General features: G+C 37.6%; 2 protein-coding genes across 12 annotated transcripts; one reads left to right on the top strand and one right to left on the bottom strand.

Moving 5' to 3' along the window:
* Positions 1 to 6,141: 6,141 nt before the first annotated feature.
* Positions 6,142 to 19,566, top strand: LOC149812900 (RNA-binding motif protein 25-like). 11 transcript variants are annotated; one of them, XR_016428352.1, is made up of 12 exons: positions 6,556 to 6,690; positions 6,858 to 6,934; positions 7,090 to 7,727; positions 7,866 to 7,956; positions 8,216 to 8,493; positions 8,596 to 8,748; positions 15,501 to 15,918; positions 16,020 to 16,700; positions 16,848 to 17,440; positions 18,139 to 18,393; positions 18,519 to 18,579; positions 19,263 to 19,566. XR_016428352.1 is itself a non-coding variant. In XM_089992115.1 (8 exons), the coding sequence occupies exons 1-7, from the start codon at positions 6,174 to 6,176 to the stop codon at positions 18,388 to 18,390; spliced, it is 2,889 nt and encodes a 962-aa protein (XP_089848241.1). In that variant the 5' UTR covers positions 6,142 to 6,173; the 3' UTR covers positions 18,391 to 18,393; positions 19,263 to 19,566. The 11 variants fall into 11 exon arrangements, 5 of the variants coding, with proteins under 5 accessions (XP_089848241.1, XP_089848237.1, XP_089848239.1 ...); XR_016428349.1 differs by lacking the exons at positions 6,858 to 6,934; positions 7,090 to 7,727; positions 7,866 to 7,956 and having other exon boundaries at positions 6,142 to 6,690; positions 16,851 to 17,440; XR_016428350.1 differs by lacking the exons at positions 6,858 to 6,934; positions 7,090 to 7,727; positions 7,866 to 7,956 and having other exon boundaries at positions 6,142 to 6,690; positions 16,851 to 17,440; positions 18,139 to 18,398.
* Positions 19,567 to 19,807: 241 nt separating this feature from the next.
* On the bottom strand, positions 19,808 to 22,633 carry LOC149812899 (transcription factor MYB8-like). Its single transcript, XM_089992116.1, has 3 exons — positions 22,501 to 22,633; positions 21,418 to 21,547; positions 19,808 to 20,522 (listed from the first exon to the last, which is right to left on the bottom strand). Exons 1-3 carry the CDS (start codon positions 22,631 to 22,633, stop codon positions 20,036 to 20,038), a joined length of 750 nt encoding a protein of 249 aa, XP_089848242.1. The 3' UTR covers positions 19,808 to 20,035.
* Between the last annotated feature and the right edge of the window lie 4,269 nt (positions 22,634 to 26,902).

The raw sequence follows: 26,902 nt of genomic DNA, 5'->3' as shown, positions 1-26,902 counted from the left end.
AAGACTACAACCTTCAACGAGCTTAGTCTATAAGTACTAAATATTTAATAAACAATATCTGAACAAATGGCCAAAACTCCCTAACAGTTTTTATACCATTACTCGCACGGTAAAGTTGACTGTGCAAGTGTGCGAGCATAGCAGCACCCCATGTCCAGTTGTTGGCTTCATCTAAGTCTTTAAGGAACTACAACCACAAGTAACTTATTCTTAAACCAAAACAATCTAAAAATAAAGTAAGTCCAAAATAATAAAGAAGGAAGCCACGCAACTCTTGGTCAGCTGCTTCAGATGCACATGCAGTGGACCGACCTTTTTATTTATTACAGAAAAAATAAACTTTCATCATTGAGGAATTGCCTCCGTCAGAAATACACTCACGTCATTCCTCCATCGACATTCCTAGAAGGGTCATGCAATTGTCCCTTGAGTTATAGTTTGAACCCTTGTTAGGACAACACTTCCATGGCCCTTGAGACCTGTAATCTGTGGCGCATCTTCTAGGGTCATGGTTATCTCAAAACCCCCAAACTGGAACACATTCGTCTTATGGTTTCACTTATTGACCAAGTGGGTTATGGTGTTCCAACAATTTTCGAAATAATGTTGGTCCAGAAGGTCGCCGAAGTGCATCTTTCGTAATCGGTCCTTCTGATATTCATTTAGCTTTTTGTACAACGACAAAACTACAGACCACTAACATTGCCCTTTCAGTTTTTCACCTATTACTATACTTCTCTTCTGACCTGCTTGTAACACAAAATATCAAATCATAATTAATCGCTATACATAGTAATCACTATCGCAATAATCGCTATCGTAGTAATCGCTATACATAGTAATCGGTATACAGAGTAATCCCTATACATAATAATACCTATAATAGTACATCACAACATCCAATAGCGATTAACGTACCTTGATCATACTTTTCTCCTCTTCATCCCCTCCCTTTCTCTGCTTTTATACTTTTTCCTTCCTTCGCTCTTTCGCATCTATCATCTGCTTTTTCCTTTCCCTTTCCCTCTCTTCCTCTTTCTGCTTCTTTGTTTCTCTTTCCTTCTCTTTTTCGTCCTCATTCTCCTTCCTTTGTCTTTCTTTCTCTTCTTCAACCTCCTTCTTCCTTTGTCTTTCCTTCTCTTCCTCGTCCTCTTTCTCCTTCCTTTACCTCTCTTTCTTCTCCTTGTCCTCCTTATCCTTCCTTTGTCTTTCCTTCTCTTTCTTGTCCTCTTTCTCCTTCCTTTGCCTTTCCTTCTCTTCTTCATCCTGAATCTATTTCTTTTGCCTTTCCTCTTCCTTCTTCTTCAATTGTCTTTGCTTCTATTCCTCCTCCTCCTTCTTTTTCAACTGTCTTTGCCTCTCTTTTTCCTCCTTCATCTTCTTCAATTGCCTTCGCTTCTCTTCCTTCTCCTCCTCCTCCTTTTGCCTTCGCTTCTCTTCCTCCTCTTTATTCTTTCTTTGTTTTTCCCTCTCATCCTCCTCCTTCTGCCTTCACTTCTCTTCCTCCTTCTCTTTATTCTTCCTTTGTCTTTCCCTCTCCTCCTCCTCCTCCTCCTTTTGCCTTCGCTTCTCTTCCTCCTTCTCCTTATTCTTCCTTTGCTTTTCCTTATCGTCCACCTTCTCCTTCCTTTCCTTTTGCTTCTCTTCGTCATTCTTCTTCTTCTTTTTCATCTGTACTTCTTCCTCATCATTCTTCGTTGGATCATCATCTTCAATATCTGACGGATTAGGCTCCGCTCTATACTTTACCAACAATTGCTCTCTTTCTTTATCATTCTCAATCATCATTATTTTGTAGTACGCTTTTAATTGCTCATACAAAGTATATTGTTCAACGATTTCATCAAGAGATTTTTCCTCTAACGATGAAGTGTTTCTTCACTTACGAATGTAAGCCATTGGTAACTTGCACAACACAAAAACTCATCGAGACGATAAAGGGTGCTTCGGCGAAAGAAGACGAAGCATTAGATTTTTTGTGAAACATTTATGGGGTAATATTGTGAGGATCTTTTTTTATAGCAGAGAAGTTTAATGCTTATGTGACCCGCCAAAGATTTTATAATAAAATAACATATACCTTAAATGGTTCATGTTTTAGGCGGTTTACGCAATGACGTCTTTGTCACCCACAAATCGATATGAAAATTCCTGTTGATAGCTTATAAATCGATATATAGAATCAAGATACAAATCGATATTAAGAATCAAAATAATATCTTAAATCGATATCAAGAATCAACATAGAAATCGATATTAAGATTCAGAACAATATCTTAAATCGATTTAAAAATTCGTATTGATATCTTAAAAATTGATATTTAGAATCAAAACAATATCTTAAATAGATATAAAGAATCAAAACAATATCGTAAATCGATATTAAGAATCAACATAGAAATTGATACTAAGATTCAGAACAATATCTTAAATCGATTTGGAAATTTGTATTGATATCTTAAACATCAATATTTAGAATCAAAACAATATCTTAAATCGATATTAAGAATCAAAACATTATCTTAAATCGATATAGCAATTCCTATTGATATCTTAAAAATTGTTGTAATATTTAGTCGATTTGCCTTTGTTACAAAAATATTGTCATAGTATCACACAAATCGATGGTCAAATATTATACAAATTGATATGAAAATTCCCGTTGACAACATATAAATCGATATACGGAATCAACATATAAATCAAGGGTTTAGGTTTAGGTTTTAAGGTTTAAGGTTTAGGGTTTAGGGTTTAGTAATATATTAAGGGTTAAGGTTTAGCGTTACAGTTTAGTAAGATATTAGGGGTTTAGGGTTATGGTTTAGGGTTTAGGGTTTAGGGTTAAAGGGTTAGGCTTTAGGGTTAGGGTTTAGGGTTTAAGGTTTAAGATTTAGGGTTTAGTAATATATTAAGGGTTTAGGTTTTAGGGTTTAAGGTTTATGGTTTAACAATATATTAAGGGTTTAGGGTTTACGGTTTAGGGTTAGGGTATAGGGTTTAGGGTTTAGTAATATATTATGGGTTTAGGATTTGGGTTTAGTAAGATATTAAGGGTTTAGGGTTTAATATATAGGGTTAAGTATAATAATATATTATGGGATATATGTATCGATTTGTAAAATATTAAGTGCTTTCTAGTGTTGATTTGTTACATATTGTAATATGTAATTGAAAACTGTGCGTGAGAAATTAACATTGTAGCAACGTTAGGTGGCCATTTGCGTGTTTTAATCATTGCTCATTTAGCGATTTCTATAGAAATCACTTCAAAGCTTTATACCTGTAATTAAATAGCTGTTATGTGAATCACTGTCGTCAACAAGTATAAATCGCTATTTCATCAAACGTATAAATCATTTCTGCTTTAAACATACAAATCACTGCTTCAAACGTACAAATCGCTGCTTCAAATCGATGTAGAAATCGCACCCTTCATAAGTACATATCGTTGTAACATTTGGGCTTCAATAGTAAATGTCGTTCCACATCCCGCTCGTTGTCAAAAAATCGATATGCCTTGTGAGACCTGGATTCTGGTTGACGATTTATGCGATTTACGCAATGACGTACATGTTGACCACAACAATTTGCCTTTGTATAGAAAATATTGGAATAGTATAACGCAAATTGTGGTTGTAGTAACATACTATCGATTTGAGAGAGATTGTTTTGTTTGTTAATATCGATTTGTAAGCTATTATGCTATTTTTTGTATCGATTTGTAATATATTATGCGATATGTATATCGATTTGTAACATATTATATATTTGCTAGTGTCGATTTGTAAGATATTTGTATTATGATATTGAAATGTGTGCGTGTGACATTTATATTGTTACACGATTGCGGTGACAATTTACGTATTCAAATCACTGTTCATTTAGCTGTTAAAATTGGAATCGCTTTAAAGCGTTGTAGTTGTCATCAAATCGTTGTCACGTGAATCACTATCATAAATAACGAGAAGTCATTTCTTTTATTAGCAAAGTAAATAACAACTCAATGCATAGTATAGTGCGATGCAACTAACGATCATGACAGATAACATGAAGAATGATGTGCATGTAGATTTAATTTTGCATGGTCGGCAGGAAGAAATCCTTTTGCCTCATAAGTGCGCATAGTTTTCATTCTCCTCCGCCTTCTTCCTTTGCTTTTTCTTCTCTTCGTCATCCTTCTTCTTCTTCATCTTTAATATATGATGTATCAGACTCCGCATAATAAATATATAACAATTTGTTTCTGTCTTTTCATTCTCAATGTTCATTATATTTTGGTACTTTATATAACCCTCATATATATCGGATTGGCAGGTGATTTCTCCAAGAGTCATCTCCTCCAACGGCAAAGGCTTTCTTGTCTTGCGAATTATAGTCATTGCTAACCTGCACAACACATAAATTTAACTGCAAATCGTTGTAGAAATCGAACCCTTCATAAGTACATATCGTTGTAAATCATAAATCGCTACTGTATTAAATGTATAAATCGTGACTGCTTTAAATGTATAAATCATGAATCATAAATCGGCTAAATCGCTACTGCTTGAAACATATAAATCGTTATTGCATCGAACAAATTGCTATTGCATTAAATGTATAAATCATTGTTAAATTCAAACTTACAAATCGTTGTAGAAATTTAGTCCTAATAAGTACATATCGTTGTAATGTTGACCTTCATAAAAATAAATCGTGCTAACTATTTTTCGATGCTTAGAAGGTGGATAGATACAAATTGATTTGTTTCAGTATGAAGTATGTGTTATTTAGCAAGAATAGTATAACCAGTTGTAAGATTTAACATTCAGATTTACATAACGAAAATCAATTTGTTTACATAACGAAACCTTACACAAAACTCACCCAAAGGACACAAGTTTTGCTAATCTGACAGTGGAGGAGAAACACCCAGAAGGTAGATGCAGTCGATGGTGACATCGGTGCTCCTACTATGCTTCGACGACAGTAGACGACAAAAAGGGGTGCTCTGGCGGCAACAAATGATGTCAAAGGCTACGTCGTCAAAGGGAGCTCCTATTACAACAGATGGTGCATCGTTAAAGGGTGAGCCAGAACGTTTAGGGCAACATATTGCGAGGAGCTCCTGTTAAAGCAAAATTGTTTACTCCGTAGGGCAAAAACGATGATGATTTTAACCTTTTTTCTCTTCCGACGGGAGAACATTTTTGTCCTTTACTCGAAAAATCGTTTCATGGCACTAATGGTGGGAAAGGGTAATTAAGTCTTTGCAAACAAACCAAACTTCGATGCTAAGTGATGCTGACACACACGGGGAAACTTACCCCATGTGCTTACATACGTGGCGCTCATTCAAACCCGAGAACACACACCTGCGTGTTCCGGGAGAACATATAACCTGCTTCGATCTGAGCGAGACAAAATAACTTGCATCACCCATTCACAACTAAATTGTATATACAAACAAGTATAGCAAATATATATCCACAAAAATATAGACAAATATAAAATGCCCTCTTCTATGTGGAGTTGGTGCCAATGAAAAGGTAAATGTTACAATAAAATCATGCAATCTTCAAACAAATGAAAATATCACAATTTTTTGGCCGTTCAGTATTGTTGGTAGAGTATCAGGATATTTTTGAAAATATTACGATATTTATCACACGCTAAGTCAAGAGGTGTCAACGGGTCAGACCTCTGCTAAAATGGGTGGGTCCAAGCTTGAATCAGGCTAAGTAATATGGATATCGGATCTGGATTGGGCTGGATTGGGGTTCAACCGGATTTTTCATAACCATACTCTGATCTGATAAGAATTACATAAACCAGATCCGCTCCATTCCTGATAAAATAATATTTTTTAATTTTTTTACTATGAAAAAATTGCGGATGTTAATCTGAACATGGGTCAGACTCGAGTTTGGCATAAAATTTCATAAACCATACCCGACCACGTCATGTGTCTGACTTGGATAGTTAATCAGACCCCTTCCTTGTAACCAAATCCTGCCCAGCTGCCCTATAAGATTCGGTACGGGTCGGGATCGGGTTATACCCGATTCATTGATATATTGGCGACATTGTCTCCCTCTCTCTCTCTCTGCTCCTCGTTAGGGCAAAATAAATACCATTATAAATCTGAGAATCCATCTAACCCTCACCTTCCCCTCTCTCTCTCTCTCTCTGCCATGGCTGTCGCCTCCCCTTCTTCTTCCTCCACCCCCGTTGTGATGGCGGAACCCAAACCAGACGCCCCACCACCAGAGAACCCTCCCTTTCTCCACTCTTCATTGCCCCAACCAGATCCCAACGACCCAAATCCTCCTCCCTCATCAAACCCTCTCCCTCCCTCTTCTTCTTCCTCCTCATTCTACCCCACCACCATCACCTCTTCTTCTCCTTCCTTCCCCATACCCTCACTCTCTGCTCCTACTCCCATGGCAACCGGAACCATTCCCCCGGCCGCTCCCGCCCCCCCTGCGCCCTCCTTCCCCTCTTTCCGTCCGGTCCCTTCGATGCCGGTCGGTACCCCTCATTTCTTCCCCATCCCCAACCCTTCCATCCAACCTCCTGGAGTCGTCCCCTCGATGGCTCCGGCACCAGTCCGTTACAATGTTGGGCCGCAGCCGTACCCGCAGATGCCCAACGGTTACCCGGCCGCGCCAATGCCCATGCACGTGCCGATGCCTTCGTCGATGATGCCTGGTGGGTACTTGGTAAACTTGTTGAATTATTGCGGGTATTTGGTGTTTTCAGTTAAATGTCTTAGAATGCTGGAAATTGAAAGTGGTTCGTCGCTATATTTGCATTTATCGGATGGGTAACAGTCGTTTCCTTTGAGTTTATGGGTGTTTCTATTATGGGTATTGCAGAATATCAGAAAATTTGTTGTGGGTTCTTGTTTTGATAAGCTGTTGGAAACTTGGTGCACAAGAGAATCTGGTTTCTGGTATGGATTGTTTCTGGATATCGACTATAGAGATGCATATATTAACAAATGGACAATGTTCATTTATCCAGTTGCTGCTATTCATTTCGCATTTCATGATGACTTTTTATACTCGTTGATCCTTGATATTGAGAATCATAAATTCATAATCGTAGTCAAGCTTGTGATGCTCGTCTGGATTTCAGTATTAGGAGAAGATCAGAAATTCATGCTACGTTCATGGTGATAAATAAAGGTTTTCTTCTTCAATTTTTGTTGCTTCATGTATGAAGTTTGGATAGAATATGAATCATGTTGGTTAGTGACTATATGGAAAAAGTTATGTGCACCAACCAATGCAATTTGAAGGTGGAATCTTACTTCCTACAGCCTAGTATCCTGAGAGCTCGGCCACATACCTCTTGCAGTCCGCATGAAAGTCTGCTTCATCTTTTCCGTTGGTATGATTAAAATTTTCCACATAATGTCCCTTGAGTGGCTTTCAATAATTCGTGAACTTATTTTTTGTTTTACTATTGTTGCTTTTTTGTTTAAAGAAGAGATAGTGTGAAGTAGAATCGGATGCTTGTGACTATATAGCATGTAGCTTCAAAACATTGTTTTTGCAAAATTAGATGGTGTTTCATTCATAAATTTTCGATCATGCTCAAAAACCTTGAATACAAAAAGTAACGTGCTTTTCTCAAGTAGGTTACCTTCACATAGATGTAAGGTTGCTTTGACTTTTATGGGTTCTTGATTTGCGCTACAGCTGATCATATTAGAGAGTCCTGATTACACCTTTTATTCCAAGGTACCCTGATTTACTCTTATGTTATTTTTTTTCCATTTGTTTTATTTTGTTATGCTTTCCTTTCTATGTTGAATTTTCTATATATAAAAAGCGACATTTTAATGAGCTTAAAGGTAAGAAGACATTCATATTCTACAGTTATGCCAACAACACCTTTGGTGAGATTCTGCATGTCTCTTGAATTCCCAATACCACAATGTAGGGCTTGGTGTTCGAGAAGATAAATAAGGTAAGTCAAATCTATGTATAATTTGTTTGAGTATCACCATTCCCTTGGTTCCATTGGCTCTTATTGAATTAGTTTGTATACATGATGTATTTATGCGGTGCACCTGATATAATTGCGCTTTTCTTTGATAATGGCATAAAATGGAGTCATGAAAAGGTTTTACCATTCTTTCTATCCCTTTCTGATACACTGATATGTTTCAATATGTTATATCTACTTTCAGTTTTACTGTATCCAATGTGCTGACATGCTTCTGTAGCTACTGGTTTTGTGTCTGCAGGAATTCCTCGTTATCCTCCTCCATACACATCTATTGTACGACCCACCTTCCCTCCACGCCCACCTGGAGCAGTTGGACCAATTCCCCCATTGTCACGCCCACCAGTTCCGGCTATTCGTGGAGTGCCTTCAATGGTTGGTCCTGTGGCCAGGCCAGCAATACCAATCATTCCATTGGCAGAGAAGCCACAAACCACAGTTTATATTGGAAAGATATCTACAACTGTAGAAAATGATTTCCTGTTGCCTCTGCTTCGTGTAAGCTTCTATGATTTGGTCTTGTATTCCCCTATATTTTCCAGATCTTCTTAATTGGTATTTTCAGGCTTTCAGCTAATGCTTTCCAATGAAAATGTATAGTTATGTGGGCCTGTTAAGAGTTGGAAACGTGCTCAAGATCCCACGACTGGATCTCCAAAGGGGTTTGGATTTTGTGAGTTTGAGTCTGCAGAAGGGGTCCTTCGTGCACTTCGCTTGCTGTCTAAACTTAACGTTGATGGACAGGAACTTGTGGTATGTCTAAGACTGTAAAATGATGGATTTCTCATACTTTTCTTTGCAAAATGTTGTCTGCTTAGGGTGTGAATATATGCTCCTCCTCTTTGTTGTACAAGTGCTGATTTAGATTGAAATATAGAGTTGTACCTGTTTTTATTATAAATTGGGATATGATTTTTATATGGGTGGCAGTTTAAACATTTTATATAAAATTTTCTACATTTAATACATCCTTATTGTTCTAGTTAGCATTTCACAGTAAAAATTAGGGCATTAAAAAGGACCGGAATTAGAGAAACAATATGCAGAAAAAGGAAAACTTGGTTATGTGTTGGGCGGTGGGTCCCACATGGAAAGTGTGCATCAATGTTATGAAAAGCATTGAGGTGTAGCGAGACGCTCCACCAAAAACCAAAGCAAGGCATAAGCCTCAAGCCGTAAAGCGTAGGCCTCAGATTTTTTTTTAAACATAAAAAATCTTTAAAAAAATATCTAAACATACAAATAAATAAAAAAAATGGTTTATTGATGAAGCAACAACCAATAAGAAATAGAAAATCTCAAATAAATATTGAAAAATGTGATATTATTAATGTGTAAAAGTAACATTAATGCAACAATTTGATCTAATATAAGATTCACAAACTGGTTAATTTTTTTTTCCTCAGAAGAAAACCAGTGATAATAGCATACAGAAAAAATCTTAACTTAATACATGTTCACTTACTTAATACATGTTTAAACAATAGCATACAGAAGAAATCCATATTCACTAAGTTACAGGAATGGAAATCTTAACTTAATAATACATGTCTATGATTCCAGTTTATGAAAATCTTAACACTGCTAAACCAATTCTCGTATGTTGATGGCCCTACTGACAATATAATTTAGTTCTTTGTGTTCTAATATCACAAACAGGCACAATTTCAAGGCACCATCAGATCTGGATTTAAATTGAAAAAGGTGAAAAGTGAAAAAGTGAATAGAACATTCACGAATAGGAGTAGGACATGCAATCTTTACCAAAATTAACACATACACAGTCAATTACATGTGCATACATAATCACATACAACAACAACAACAACAACAACAACAACAACAACAACAACAACAACAACAACAACAACAACAACAACAACAACAACAACAACAACAACAACAACAACAACAACAACTACGCCTTCATCCCAAAACAATTGGGGTCGGCGATATGAACCAACAAAGAAAATCATTCTGGGTCTTCCATATGAATCCTTCTCCTCCAATCATTTCTATCCAATGCCATGTCCTCGGTGAGGTTCAAAGCATTCATATCCTTTCCTATCATCTCCATCCAAGTCTTCCTAGGCCTACCCCGACCTTTTTTAACTAATATATTTTTCCATTTCTCCATCCTTCTAACTTGAGCATCATTAGGCCTTTGCCGAATATGTCCAAACCACCGTAAACGATTCGCTCTCATCTTATTTTCAATGGGTGCAACGCCTACCTTCTTACGTATCTCCTCGTTCTGAATCTTATCTTTTATTGTATTTTCACAAATCCATCTAAGCATGCGCATCTCAGCTACACTCATTTTTTGAATATGATGTCTCTTGGCAGCCCAACATTCCGTACCATATAGTAAAGCGGGCCTAATAGTCGTCCTATAAAACTTTTCCTTCAACCGCAATGGCATTCTACGATCGCACAACACTCCAGTTGCACTTTTCCATTTCATCCACCCAACCTTTATCCTATGATTTACATCACCATCAATTTCTCCATTCTTTTGAATGATAGATCCCAAATATTTGAAACAATTATCCACCGGTATTTCTTGCTCACCAAGCTTCACTACACTCCCATCACTACTTCGTTGCTTACTAAACCGACATTCCATATATTCTGTCTTACTTTTACTCAACTTAAAACCTCTTGCTTCCAATGTCTGTCTCCATAATTCTAACTTAGCATTAACCCCAGCTCTAGACTCATCAATCAAAACAATATCATCCGCAAACAACATACACCACGACACATTTTCTTGAATTGATCTCGTAAGCTCATCCATCACTATAGCAAATAGGAAAGGGCTTAAAGCAAATCCTTGATGTAACCCAACCGTTATAGGAAAATTGGTTGTCACCTCTCCATAAGTGCGGACATTGGTTACTACTCCTTCATACATATCTTTAATTATACTAATGTACTTGAGAGAAACAATCATCCACCGGTATTTCTTGCTCACCAAGCTTCACTACACTCCCATCACTACTTCGTTGCTTACTAAACCGACATTCCATATATTCTGTCTTACTTTTACTCAACTTAAAACCTCTTGCTTCCAATGTCTGTCTCCATAATTCTAACTTAGCATTAACCTCAGCTCTAGACTCATCAATCAAAACAATATCATCAGCAAACAACATACACCACGACACATTTTCTTGAATTGATCTCGTAAGCTCATCCATCACTATAGCAAATAGGAAAGGGCTTAAAGCAAATCCTTGATGTAACCCAACCGTTATAGGAAAATTGGTTGTCACCTCTCCATAAGTGCGGACATTGGTTACTACTCCTTCATACATATCTTTAATTATACTAATGTACTTGAGAGAAACACCTTTTTTCATCATTGTCCACCAGAGAACGTTCCTAGGTACTCTATCGTATGCCTTCTCCAAATCAATAAAAACCATATGCAAATCTTTGTTCCTCTCTTTATTTCTCTCAATAAGTTGTCTAAGAAGATGTATAGCTTCCATAGTTGATCTTCCAGGTATAAAACCAAATTGATTCTCCAATATCATGACAACCTTCCTCAACCTAGACTCAATCACCCTCTCCCAAAGTTTCATAGTATGACTCATGAGTATTATACCATGATAGTTTGTGCAATCTTCTATATCACCCTTATTCTTATATAGAGGCATCAAAGTACTCTTCCTCCACTCATTAGGCATCTTATATGTCTGCCAAATCTTGTTATAAAGATTTGTCAACCATTCTAAACCTTTCTCTCCCAAGCATTTTCAAGCCTCGATAGGTATACCATCTGGGCCAACTGCCCTTCTTGATTTCATTTTCTTCAAAGCCTCTGCAATTTTTTTCTTTTGAATCTTGCGCATGAAGTCACGATTCGTCTCATGAAAAGGAATGGAGAAGTCTCCAAGATCCTGAGCATGACTTCCATTAAATAGCTTATCTAAATAATCTTTTCATCTCTCCTTATCTTTGACTAAAACCCTTTGCGTTTCATCTTTGATACATCTAACCATACCCAGATCCTTCGATTTGCTATCTCTCATCTTTGCAAGCCTATAAATATCCTTCTCGTCCTCTTTGATATCCAACTTGTCATAAACCTCCTTATATACCTTATCCCTCGCGTTTCGAACTACTTTTTTAGCTTCTTTCTTTGCTATCATATACTTCTCCAAATTCTCATTATCACGACTCTTACTTAGATTTCTATAACACTCTCTTTTAACCTTAAAAACTAATTTGACATCCTCGTTCCACCATGATGTATCCTTACCTAGCGGTGCACCACCTTTAGACTCACCCAATACCTCCTTAGCCACCTTTCTCATGCCACCTGCTATCTTATTCCACATTGATTCTGAATTCTCCTTGAGACACCAATCAGCTTCCTTAACTACTTGCTCTACAAACATTCCTTGTTTAGCTCCTTTCAGTGCCCACCACTTAATTCTACGATCTATCCTATCTCTATCCCTTTTGTGGCATTGTCTAATTCTAAGATCTAAAATTAAGACTCTATGTTGTGTAGCTACACTTTCTCCCGGTATAACCTTACAATCGATGCAACAACCCTTATCTCTCTTTCTAAGTAGGAAAAAATGTATCTGACTGGTATTAACCCCACTTTTAATGTTACTAGGTGAGGCTCCCTATTCCTAAACCAACTGTTTGCTAAGATCATATCATAGGATAAACCAAAATCTAAAATTCTTTCTCCTATACCGTAGCCTCTATGGATACTCTCAAATTCATCCCTACTAATGCCTACATGTCCATTAAGGTCACCACCGATGAAAATCTTTTCTCCATAAGATAACATAATCACATCCACAATCAATTAATTTCACAGGAGAAAAAGAAGAAGAAAGAGGAAAGAAGAAGTGGCAGTGGAGGAAGGGAAGAAGAAGAAGAAGAAAAAGGGGGGAGGAAGAAAAAAAAGAAGAATAGAGGAAGAAGAAGAAGAACAGAGAAAGGAGGAGGAGGAAAGAAGAAGGAAGGAAAAAAGGACGAAAGAAGAAAAGGCGGCAAAAAAGGAAGGGAAGGAGAAAAAGGAGCAAACAAGAAGAACCAACAATAGAAGAAGAAGAAGGAGAGAGAGAGAGAGAGAGAGAGAGAGAGAGAGAGAGAGAGAGAGAGAGAGAGAGAGAGAGAGGTTCATGGCTTCCGCCGGTGGTGGCTGCCACCGTTGGTAAAGCAGGCAGGGGTTGGGGAGTAGAAGGGAGGAGATGAAGGGGGCCTGCCCTAACATTGGGTCTCCCTCCCCCTTTTGTTTCATTTTTTTTAATTTAATGTTGAGGCATGCGCCTCACCTTGAGGTACCTCGCCACGAGGCATGCACCTCAAGGCGTATGAGGCGCATGCCTCAAGCATAATAGCACCTTATGCTTGTGCCTCAAGGCAAAAAGCCCCTCGCCTTGAGATGAGGTGCTTTTTGAACAACGTTGGTGTGCATTGATGCACTTTTGCTATACTCGGTCTAGGACCCATGCGACATAATTTTGGTAAAGCTTCTGCCTTCACTAATTGATTTGGATCAGATCTGATTGGGGCCTGATACCCATTATATAACTACAATACAAATTGAACAAGCATACAGAGACATATCTAGCACACACACACATGCCAAACTCATGACCCCGAGACAATATATATAGTAATTCCATGTTTTAGCTTTTGAATATGTGTGTCCATGCATGTTAAAATATGAAAAGCATCACTTTGAAAGGATGTTGCAAATGAGTAATCCAAGACACTAGGGTAAGAAAATATATTTTAAATTGTGACATAAAAGTTACTTCAAAGAAACAAATATCCCTTCCAGCCTGGATATGATGGATATGGTTGTGCTGGTATTTATTGTATCTGACATTGTTTCGACCTTTTCCTCCTCAGTGTGGTGCATCTTGTGTCCAGGTCTGTGTCCAGTCATGGAATATGGGACATGGATGGATAAGTAGGTTTGCCTGTTTGACATAGAGAAAAGCCTTGGTTGCGTGAAATTGTGTAGTTAATGAGAGGGAACAATGGAATCTTTTGGAAAATACTGGATGTTTTGGAACACGGATCGTATCTATGTATTTCCAGCCAAATGATTTCTTACTGGCCAGAAGAGGGATGGAATTTGTGAAATTGCCAGCTGTGTCCATTTCTCTGCTCTGCTAGGCTTTGATATATCCCAGATTCAAGTTTCCTGTTTTTTCATTGAGGCCGTTGATCCAAGTAGGGTCTGAGGGCCCTACTTGAAATCTGGCATCTGACATGGGGACTTGTGACAAAATCCTTCTGTTATCTTTGTTTGAGAGAAGGCCCTTGAGGAGGGTTTTGGGAATTTGATGAATTTGGCCTTTATATGCATGTTGAACAAGAGTGTCATTAAATCTCTCCTAGATAAGAGACTTGTAAGATCCCCTTTTTTGATGCTGTCAGTTTCTCCAACACCCAACTCCTTCCATTGCCCTCCAAAGGCCCCTCCCAAATAGAGTCTAAGGGAAAACACACTTGTCAATTGCATCTGCATCTTTTTTATGTTGAGGAAGAGGGAAACTTGGCCTAAAAGAATTCTCACGTTACTATAACAAAACGAGTAAATACATTTATTTTTTATGTTACTATTAGCGAAATGAGTAAATACATTTCTTTTTTAATCCTATTAAATTTGATTAGATTGTTTAAGAAAACAGTCAGGTTTACAGTTAGATTCAACAATGTGTTGGTTGACTTTATAACTTGGTTTTGTTCTTTAAAATATTGCAAGAGGAAGTAACATTATTTAAGTTTTTCTTTTAGTTTAAACATATATGGAAGTTGCTGCAAAGAGAAATTACCACCATACAATAAGGAAAAAATGGCAAATTTAAAGAAAATAAGCAACTGTGCTTCTTATCACAAAAGCAAAATAAGGATAAGAGAAGTAATGTGTTTGCTGTGACACATGGTTCTTTTGATGAAATTGAATCAATGACAAGTTCTGATAATGGACTTCTGTAATGGAACATATTGTACTAATTTGCCATTTGTCCATTTGTTTGGCATGTTTGGATAACAAAATGTGCCCCATGGCCATTTTTTGGAGTTTTCTGTTAAAAATAGTGTATAGAGGGAGATAAAGGTGTCATAGTATGGGGTAGAAATGGAGTAGCTATGTGACAGAGTGATCCCACATATTTTACAAGATAATTTTCTAATATTAGAACACACAGCTATACTAAACAATATGAATTGTGTGTTCTATCAAACCCACAAACAACACTCCTAAAGTATCTCTAGTGGATTTCTCTCTATTTTCCACTCAGGTTTTTATCATGTTTCTCTATGCATCTGTTTTGAATGAATGACTAGCATTCAGTTAGAAACTGGAAAATGTCATTTATGCATTTTAATCAAGCCACATATCCTGTGACAAAATCCTATAATCCAGTATCTTCTTTCTGTCAAGGACTTGAAAGTTAAAAAATTTGGTGACTCATTTGGCACCGGCATTCATGTGCCTTTTTTTTTCCCTTTCCTTTCAGTTAAATGTCAATCAAGCAACAAGGGACTACCTTGAGCGTTATGTTGAAAAGAAAGTTGAGAGACAAAAGACACTTAAGGAGGAAGGTTCCGAAAATGCTGAGAAAGAGGAAACGGCTCCTGGTGTTGACAAGACTGAACCTCCTAAGCCTACTTCAACAGATGAATCAAAGGAGAAAAACGACTCGATTGACAAGCCCGATGGAGATGCTGCTAAGAAATTTGGCATTGTGACTGAAGATGACAGAGAGGGCGATAGAGATGCTTTGGAGAAATTTACATCCATGTTAGAAGATAGGGCAAAGAACAGACCTCCACCCCCTCCTGTGCAAGCTGCTGCTGATGTTTCTGGAAAGTCCAACTCTGAAGTGCCATCTAAATCGAGAGATGGGGATTCTGATGTGGACATCATGAAAAGTGGTGAGTATTTTCAAAGCCAAAAACTAAGCTTTGAAATATCAGTGGCATTTGATGTTATATTCTTGTGAAGGTTGTGAATGTTCTCGTTGTTCTTGGTGCAGATGCCGCAGAAGACAAAAATGATGATGAGACGAGTAGTGAACACAAACCTTCCACTGAGCATGAAAGGCTTGAAACAAGCTCCTTTGATAAAGGGAGAAGACAGGATAAAAGGAGCAAAGAAAGTGATCACGAACATGACATGAGGCGAGAGAAGGAGCGAGAACTAGAGAGGTATGAGAGAGAGCGGGAAAGAGAGAGAGTGAGGAGAGAGAGGGAGCGGGAACATAAGCTCCGAGAGGCTGAGCGATTGTACAAAGAGCGTGTGAAAGAATGGGAAGCTAGAGAGAGGGAAAAAGAGTACCAACGGTTGCATGAGAAAGAGAGGGAGAAGGACAGGGAACGGGAGCGCAGGAGGGAGATAAAAGATCAAGAAGATGAAAGTGATGATGATGACTCAAGAAAAAGGCGGCGCAGGGGTAGCACATATGAGGAGAGGAGAAGAAAGAGGCAACGGGAGGGGGAGGATGATTTGGAAGATAGGTTAAGAGAGGAAGAGGAAATAGTTGAGACTAATAGAAGATCAATTGAAGACCAGAAAATAAAGGTTGAGCTCAAAGTTCCAGCCAGTGAGTTATCAAATGGGAATGACAAGGACATGAATACTACAGAAGATAATGGCATGGAGGACAGAGATAGAGATCAGAGTTATGAAAGTGATGCTGGAGATGTTAATAATTGTGGTATGGTTCTAATCCTCTGCAAATTCAGCCTTTCCCCTGCAGCCATTCACCTACACATCTTTTCAGTTTCTGAATTAATTGACTTTTTCATAGGCTCAATTTTATTGCGTCAATCTTTACTTATTTCCTTTTTCTGTTTGGCAATAGTAGGTTCAAGAAACAGCAATGTCATTGTATCAGGTGATGAAACAACTGCAGGGTCAGCTGTTGCATCAGACATGAGGCAAACCAGTAATGCTCCTTCTCGGAAGCTGGGTTTTGGACTTGTAGGTTCAGGAAAGCGTACAGCTGTGCCATCTGTATTCCAGGAAGAGGATGATGAGGATGCTGAGAAAGAGAAGAAGATGAGGCCTTTGGTACCCATTGACTACTCCATGGAGGAATTGCAGGCAGTCCAACCTGCAGTTTCTGGGTCATCTGCAAATTTAGTTGCAGCTGCTGAGTTTGCAAAACGCATTTCAAGTAATAACACCAAGGAAGAAAAGTCAGAACCAGAAAGGGAAAAAAGTAGGCGAGCAAATAATAGATTGAGCCAGAGGGAAAAGGACCGGTCTGATGAGGAGATGAAGGAGAGAACCCGCGACAAGGGTCATGACAAAGACAAGGATCGTGAACATGGCATTGATAAGAAGACTCCAGAAAATAAGAAGCTTTTGGATGCAAAACAGTTGATTGATATGATTCCAAAGACGAAGGAGGAACTGTTTTCTTATGACATAAATTGGGCAATATATGATAAGGTGAGAAATATACTGTTTTATTTCTGGATTATTCTTTATACTCATAGACACTTAACAAAATATGCTACTATGTATGTTGAAGGGTGTTTACATCTGACAATAGGGTTGAAAGAGCATAAAAGAACATTAGAAGGAGAAAAGAGATTAAGAGAGGGGAGAAGTAAACAAGGCTACACTGTTAAGGAAATAACCCTCATTTCTATTGATTAGATGGTGTTTCTATCTAATTTCATTAGGTTTTAAGGATACAAATAACTAAAAAATACCCATAGTAAACTGTGTATCACACACAAAAAAGACAGTATTGCTAGAAAGATAAAAATACCCCTGTAAAATGCTTCTTCAAGCTAGGAGCTTGTTTCAACACATAGAGGAGTGACTAGTCAGTTTTCATTAACCGAACCTGATGTGATGTCTTTTGGTCTAGTTTGCCAACAAACATGTTCTAGCAATAGGTCAAATACATTTCACTGATGACACAGGATATGTGGTTTTAGGTTGTCAAGTTGTGTTAAATCATTAGTTACTCTTAGTGATCAAAACACTGCCAGTGGCTGCGGGGATGTCCCTCAAGGAGGTTCCAGTACTACATGATTGGTTCTATTTCTGCCATACACAGTGTATCACTTGTTTGAATGCTTGCTTTTTGATTACTGTGATTTTTATACTATGATTATGACGATTTGCCTTATCCACAGCATGAGCTGCATGAGAGGATGAGACCATGGATTTCAAAGAAGGTAACCGAGTTTCTTGGAGAGGAAGAAGCCACACTGGTTGATTATATTGTATCCAGTACAAAAGAGCATGTGAAAGCCTCTCAGATGCTAGAGCTGCTTCAGTCTATTCTGGATGATGAGGCTGAAATGTTTGTGCTCAAGATGTGGAGAATGCTCATTTTTGAAATCAAGAAAGTGGAGACAGGACTTTCCTTGAAGACAAGGACATGAAAGGTAAGGTGTGTTGGCCTTTCTTTTCCCTTTCTGTTGCAATTATTTCAGAATTTTAAAGGCCTGCAGCCTACTACAATTGTTGCACGATGGAGATGGACTACAGCTGAACTAAAATTTATGCGCAGTCACTTCCTGCATTAGTGATATCAGAATGTGTATTAATCCAGTCTTAGCCAGAATGATCAGGTACTCCTTTTCCTCCCTGTAAATTTGGACCTCAAAAATTTCATGTTGTCAATTAGTAATTTTGCAATTATAGAATTTCAGTATCTTACAAATTAAATATTTCCCTCCATTCTATTCATCTCCTATGGCAGATAGAGATGAATTTCTGTATCATTGATGTTTATTGCCTGGTGCAACCATTGATATTGTGTTTGGTAGTCTTGTCTAGACTTGCAACCTATTAATTTGGTTCCACGTTGGAACTGAGTGCCTTCATTTGGTCCCACTTTTGTCGGTGAACTGGATTCTGAAACTGTTGGTTTCTCCGGGCTGAAGTCTTGAACGCATAGGAGGATTGTTTATTAAGCATATTTCTATGTTGGCAGTTTGCGTATCCTTTGCTGGAGGCTTAGGTCGTTTGTATGCCTCACGGGTCTTCAGTTTCGATATGTCCAATAATCGGGCTTTCAGCCAATAATGTGGTATTCGACTCGTTCACTGGAATCTGATGGTAGCAACTCATGATTTGAGAAACAGTGTCAGGAATCTATCCTTGTCACTCTTCATCAGACCTACCAAATGGCTGCTAGCTTGTGTTTAGGCCTTTCATCTGGTTTTGTAGTTCCGTTTCCCTTTGCCACGAGAAAAATTGGTTTGGTTTGTTTTCCAATTACTTTAATATTATTGAAATGATCTTGTTGTAGGATCTGGATGAATGCACAGTTTTGGAGGCTAGCGTTACTTATCACAATGTGCTAAAAACAATGGCTTTGTCTTAAACATTATCAATCCATTGTCGGGAGAACGCTAGCTGTTACTTTCTAATTTAATGCCATTCTAGAAACTCGTGTTGAGCTTGCCTGAGGGTGTATTGCTTAGTGGATACTTGTTTTTTTATCAATAAAAACACCTCCTCAAACTGTATAATCTTCTTCTGGAGTGTACAACTTTCTGGATGTAGCTGATGATATCTAGACAGATGGATCTTGCATGATTTTTATGATCAAATACCATGAATTGATACATGTGAGGCTGAGAGCAGCTTGATATGTGTGCTTAAATTAATATCTTTCTTTAAAACTATGCTGAACAAATGATGTGGACCAAAAATTCATTTTTGTACTGGAAAAGGTTCGATCCATCTTGGGGGAACAATTCTTTTACTCACTGCAAGGTATTCTCATTTTCATATGACAATGGGTCGTTTTCTCATGCATTTGGGTTAAACAATCTCTGACTGTTTTGATTGTAACATACAACTCCAGTGAGAAAATTGGATATGATTTGGGAAAAATTACAGTTCGAGTGATATGAGAAACACTGCAAACAAGGTAGAAATCGATCTTTCTTTTCCAGATCTTATTTCAATCCCAGCTTATATGAACAGTTACTTCAATATGGGTTATCCAGCCATGTACACGTGAATGAGGTGAAAAGAGAAAATACCTATTAGAATATTTCCACTTTAGATTGGTCTCTAAAAGCTGTGAGGATTTGCATCTCCATCACAGCCAAACATGTTTGTCCAATACTCACATTTCCCTTCAATTTCACCATTGGCTGTTGCTTCTTCATAAACCATGATGCTCTTTTGCATCTCATTATCTGCCATGGTGCCATTGCCTGTGCCTCCATATATGCTTAACCCATTGAATAAGCCTGTTCGCACTGAGGGTTCGAGCTCATGGATGTTCGACTGGAGATCACATCTGATCAGCGTAGGTGCTAAGTTTCTGCATGTTTCCTGCAGTTGTGTTCCTGGTTGATCCCACCTAGAGGCCTGGTTCAACAGACTTGATAGGGGGAGATTGGTACCAAAATATTGTGCTTGCACACCAGGGATGGCCTTGTGGGTCACAGGATCGATACCCATCTTGATCAACTTTTTCTTGATGTGTGTATTCCAATGGTTCTTTATTTCATTGTCAGTCCTTCCAGGCAAGCTTCCAGCTATCGCTGACCACCTAGAGAGAGAGAGAGAGAGAGAGAGAGAGAGAGAGAGAGAGAGAGCCGTCCGACCGGACACAAGAAAAGTTACAAAACTTAATTGGATGGATCAACCAAACGGGAATTTGAGATCCTATGATCCTAGATCCATTGCCTTGGATTTGAGATCCGAGGCAACTCAAACGCACCGTTGTAAGTTTTGGTTTTAGTAGTTGTTTCTTGGCCACTTTTAAGGTTTTTCTGTGGTTTTTATTGTCATTAAAGATTTAATAGACAGTGAAAATGGTTTTGTAAGGGGGTATTTGGAACAGTGAAAACCAAAGATTAAGGAATTAGCCCAAGGTAAGGGAAATGGAGCTTAAATTCATAAGTTCATTAAAACTAAACAAGCCTACTTGACCTAAATGGAATTTTCCCAAATACAAACATAATCAATTAAAGATTTTATATGTTAAAATATACACAATCTTTATTGATTAAGTTATTGACAAAATAAAAAGAAAATCCATGTCACAGCTTTTTCCAAGAAATGTTTGAACTCGCATCTCGAACTTGGTTCGTGTGTCGGGTTGTGAGCGCATATCTCTGTAACATAGAGAGAGAATCACAAACAAACATCTCAACCAACTAAACTTACATGTCAAAGGCCTATTTCACAATTAAAAAAAGGCAAAGATCATTTTGGTAGTTTTGATAGAAATTTTACAAGACCTATAATTTCCGCACAGTAAAGGATTAATGAAAAGAAAATCCTTTCCAGCAAACAGGAACATCACTCATTTAAAACTTTGCCATGATAAGAGAAAGACCATTTTTTGACAAAAGGTCTAAGTTAAAATGAAACTAAAAGATTTGCAGAAGATGCAGGAAAAGAAGAGAAAAAGACAATGGACGGTTCAGATCAACTCCTACTTGTTTCCGAGGACTGAATGCAGGCTGATGATGGTGGTTTCCTCCTCAAAGGAGAACTGCCCTCGTTTGATATCCGGTCGAAGATAGTTTGTCCATCTGAGTCTGCAACTCTTCCCACACCGTTGTAAGCCTGTAAGAGATGAAAAACTATCTTTTTTTTTGTTTTCTTTAGAGTAGATAGATAATTGACTAGAAAAAATTAACAATAAATGCACCAAAAATGCCTTTTGTTAAATGTTTAGAGAATTAAGGAAAATACTAAAGAACTGGAAAAAAACATTTTATTTCCTCAAGTAAAAAATACTTGGGAGAATGATAATCAATTCCAAGATGCCATCTTCTTGAGAATATAAATTGGAAAAGGAATGCTGATAATATAAAATTTTAGTGTTTATGCACTGTCTTTCTAAAAATATACAAGGGAAAAACTATCATCATTGAAGACTATAGTTCTTTCTGTTCATGGAAAACAAAAAATTGGTAAAAACCAAGTTGGAAAATGGTCATGTAAAGATATGATTCTCCAGCAAGCAACTTAACAAAAGGAATAGAGTAGGCCCAGGGGCGGGGTCCTAGCCTTGGAGTAGTTTTACTCTACTGGCATGATGTCTGTAGGTATGACAGACTGAGCTAGTGCGACCAGGTCTTTGTGCCAGGTATGGTTTCTTTGAGTTATAAAAAGAAAAAAAAAACTTAACAAAAGAAAAAGAACAAAGAAATACTAAGGACAAAAAAATACCAATTTATTTCAAGCAACTTTGGTACACATCATATGAAAAAAAGCAAAAACATAAGATCTAAAAAAAGGTATTAGATGGCCCACAAGGGCTCTTCTCATTTGGTAGGGCTGAGGTGGTATCATGAGCTCGAAACCCATGGGTACACATCCCTGGCTGCTAGGCCGAAGCTGGGTGTACTTCCTGATGGACAAAGAGGATGCGAGGTTTTTACACCAATGAGCTCGTGAATGAGGTGGTTAGTTTTTTCCATTAAAAAAATAGAAGAAAACTATGAGACAAAAACCAACTGCCACTTCTTTAAAATGAAGTTGTTTGGAGAAGAGGGTAACGGGTATTTTTTTGCCTGCTTTCTTGGGCATCGCTCTCCAACTTCCATGGCCATTCTTGCTAATGAAATCAATGAGCTTTTGATCCTCCTCAGGTGCCCATGAACCCTTCTTCAGTCCAGTCTTCTCACAACAAGGAGTTCTTGCCATCTCTTTCTCACAAAACTCTTGCACTTCAAACCACTAAGATCAGCTTTGCTGCCACAGTCTCTCAATCAATAAATAAACTGTAAGCTGGTGCCTGTCTTTATTGCCTTCACCGAAAGGTGGACACGTGGTAGGGATACTTAGCAGATTGGGTTTGTTGTAAACTCAAAATAGGCTAAAAGAATAGGGTAGGATGCCACATTAGGACTCGGGGAGTAATTGTTTTTCCATATTGACATTAGAGATAGCAATGTATTGGGGCTGGGGCTGGGGCTGGGACAAGGACTGCACCCCTGCTTTGTCTCAAAATTCTAACCTCCATCCCCGCACGGGGATGAATTTTAACCTCCACCCCCACCTCCATTCCCATTTCATGTCCTTCATCCCCGGTCCAAACTGGACCAGGCGGGATGGGGCCCCGTTTTCCCTCGGTCTATTGTCATTCCTTAGAAGGATTAGGGATGGGGGGGATCGAGACTGGGTAAAGCGTAAGTCCAAACCCGCCTCCATCCCCACACGAGGATGGAATTTTAACCTTCATCCCCATTTCATGCCCTTCATCCCCGGTTCACACGGGGCGAGGCAGGGCGAGGCCCGTTTTCCCTAGGTCCATTGCCATCCCTAATTTACAATTCCTAATTTAGGAATGCATTCTCGTACTTGGGGATTCAGGGATCTCTTTTTCGATCTTTTATGTTCTCCAACCAATCATATGGAAATATTTTGAGTGGGGCCTGTATTTTGTTGATGAGGTTCATGAAATGCTGTCATGTGATTGACTGGGGCGCATAAGAGATCAGTTAATATTTTTAGTACAACCCTATTTATTGGTTTCAACTTGAAATCATGAACTTGATCTCTTATTTTTGGTGTATTTTTTTTTTAATTTTTACTCAGAGAAAGAAACCGCCCCAGGCAAGTAGACCTAACTGCACTGGCTCAGTCTCAGCCTGCCGCACTTACTGTCTCTGTCCTGTCAGCCTAAAACTCCGAGGGCTTAGTTCATGAATTTGAAAATGTTTCAGGTCCATGCTTGTTCAGGCATTATGGAAATCATCAAGGTAGCAATTTGAAAATTTTGCCCCAAAATAAAAAGACAGAAAACAATGTCAAAGGTATTTATGATATTTTCTGCTGGATAAAAAAAGAAAGTGTGGGGGTGATAGGCAATTAATAAGGGGGGTGACAAAAGTGAAGGAATTTTATTACATTCACCACATTTCTGCCTTTTTGTGAACTTTTATTTGGAGGTGATAAAAAGGGACTAAAATCACATGACTTTTATTACATTCACACACCGGACTCTTTCTTTCTCTGGCAATCTCATTCATGCAACTTTTGTACAATTCTCGTGTTGGTAAACTAGAGACGTGGTTGTGTGTTGGGGCCAGAACACTTTATAAGTGTTAAGGGGCAGTACACTAGCCTCCCTCTTTAATAGGGGGGGTTCCCCTTTCTTTATAGGGGGTAGCCAACTACGTGTCTCCTCCTAGTTGAGCGAAACACTTAATAAAGTGTTCTGTCCAGAACACTGGATCTGCTTAAGGTAAACTGGTAGCTATACTTGGTTTAGGGGTAGTGATGTGCACAATGCGGGTTTTGGGCAGATACCCAACCAACCCGAACCCGTTTAGTCAGGTTTGGTAAAAAAAGAAAAGGTAAAATTTGAGTAAGCAATCTGATTAGATTCAGTCTTGAATGGTTGAATCTGATCAGCATCTGGATTTGGATTTGGATTAGGGATACAAACGTGTCACATTTGGGATGAATCTTGCCATATCCGAATTTGAATCTTAAAAGAAGATCTGAATTTGGATCCAGATCTGAATCAGATCCAAAGATGTTTAGTTGAATCTAAATTCAAAATACATGTGGTAATATTGGAGCCGGAAAAAATAGAACAAAAGCAAGCTATTTACATATAAAAAATACAATTTGGGTTAGATTCTGATTCGGATCAACTCCAGATCTGACTTCAAATGCTGACCGGAATCTGACACAAGTCTGAAAGTAATCAGATTGAACAGATTCAAATCCAATCTGAATGTGCTGGATTTTACTTAAAGGATCCATATCTGAAAATAACATATCAGACTCAGATCAGATATACGATCGGTTTTGCTGCCCTAACATATCAGACTCAGATCAGATACACTGCTCGATATAAAGAAAAAAACAAAGGTCAACAAAAATATACGAAAAGATTTAAGACTAAAAAAGATATGTCGTCACCTGCACTTAGACAGAAGCGATGCAACACTGAAGAAATTACATGCAAAATATCTATTTTTTAGTTTCTTGATTGGTTGAAGGATGCGAAGTTTTTCAATGGCTACACATCTAACATTGGGCGATGTGTAAACATAAATAATGCTGATTTTTTGAAAATGAAGAGTCATGATATCCACATCTTTTTCTATTGCCTACTTTCTATTGCAGCTTATGGATATCTAAAGAAGACAATCAACATGCCTTTAATCAGTTTGAGCGATATGTTTAGGTTGTTATGTGCAAGGACGTTGAGAGCATATGCTTTAACAAAGATAAAGAAAAATATTCCAGTAATCTTATACACTTTAGAGAAGATATTTTCACTTGCATTTTTTACCATCACGGTGCACCTTGTCATTCATGTATCACGTGAGGCCGAACTTGCTGAACCAATATAATATTGTTGGATGTATTCGATTGAGAGATTCTTTGGTAGATTAAGGTGAATTGTGAGAAACAAAGCATGAGTGAAAGCTTCCATTGTTGAGGAATATACTTCAATAGAATGTGCGACCTTTTGTTCAATGTATCTTAGTGGTATTGATACTAAATTTAACTATCGAGATCGACATGATGATAGGCCTAACACGACAAGGATAATCATTTTGTCTGTATTCTCACATGGCATTCACATGAAAGTCGAAAACAGTTTACCACTTGTACTTTTAGATTTAGAATGTGCGAGAGCTCATTGGTATGTACTGAACAACTACGTTGAATGTGAGTCATATATAAGAGAACACAGACAAATAATTCACAGCTTGTGAAACAATGTTTAAGAAGCTACAATACGTCATGATCAAGATTTTGCATGTTGGTTTCTATAGAATCATGATGATGCTTCTCCAGAATTATGATTCTCGTAAGACGACCTGAGCGTGAATCACAATGCTATTAAACTTGTGATGTGAATAAAACCAGGTTTTATACATTGTCTCAAAGTGAAGACCATAATTCTCAGAATAGTGGGGTAATGGTGATGTGTGAAGGCAATTTAGGGGAACCTGATGTAGAATATTATGATGTTTTAAAAGATATTATTGAATTTAAATATATAGGATAGAATTGAGTATATACGTAAGGCAAATACTTTACATGTGTCAATATATCTCACCCAACATTGCACTAGAATCCCTTTATTTTAGCCTCTCAAGTTATGCAAGTATTTTATATTAGAGATATCATAAAAAATGAAATGCATATAGCACAAAAGATAATACCAAAAAATATGTACGAGATTCTACCATCTTCATCTAAATGAAATGAAGAACAAAACAACAATGTGTATCAAGAGGATGATTGCGAATGAATTGATTCATTTACCCCTACACTGTCAATGAAGGTCCCATGCCATTACACTGAGATAATTCATAGGATGATTGATAAATATTCTTATGCATAATTTCGTGAAAGATAAATGTTACAAAAGAATTCAAATATCATTACCACAACCAGACTGACTTTTGTATATCAGAAGTAGATCAAGCAACAAACAACTTTAATAACTATCAAGCCTGGTACATCTTCGTACATACAAAGGCATCATAAAGGGTAAGTTTCTTATTCTCTAAGTTTATTTTTTATATAGTATAATGCTAAATATATTTGATCTAATAAATTTTTAATTTGCTATTTGAAGACTGAAATAGATGGACAAGAACCAATAATAAGTGTGTTCTATAAACTATTGAATCATCTTCGTATCTCCAGAAGTATCATACGAGGGTAAGTTTCTTATTTTTTAAGTTTTTTTTTTTATATAATATAATGCTAAATCAGTTTGATCTAATAGATTCATAATTTGTTGTTTGCAAATTGAAATAGATGGATAGGAACCGACAATGAGTGTATTCTATAAACTAGTGGATCATTTTCGTACATCTAGAAGTATCATATGAGGGTAAGTTTCTTATTCTCTAAGTTTATTTTTTTCATGTAGTATAGTGCTAAATATGTTTGATCTAATATATTCTTAATTTATTGTTTAAAGATTGAATTAGA

Source organism: Nuphar pumila, chromosome 16, assembly GCF_984573655.1.
Source record: "Nuphar pumila chromosome 16, dmNupPumi1.hap1.1, whole genome shotgun sequence".
Lineage (NCBI taxonomy): Eukaryota > Viridiplantae > Streptophyta > Magnoliopsida > Nymphaeales > Nymphaeaceae > Nuphar > Nuphar pumila.
This window is presented reverse-complemented; position numbering and strand designations above follow the sequence as displayed.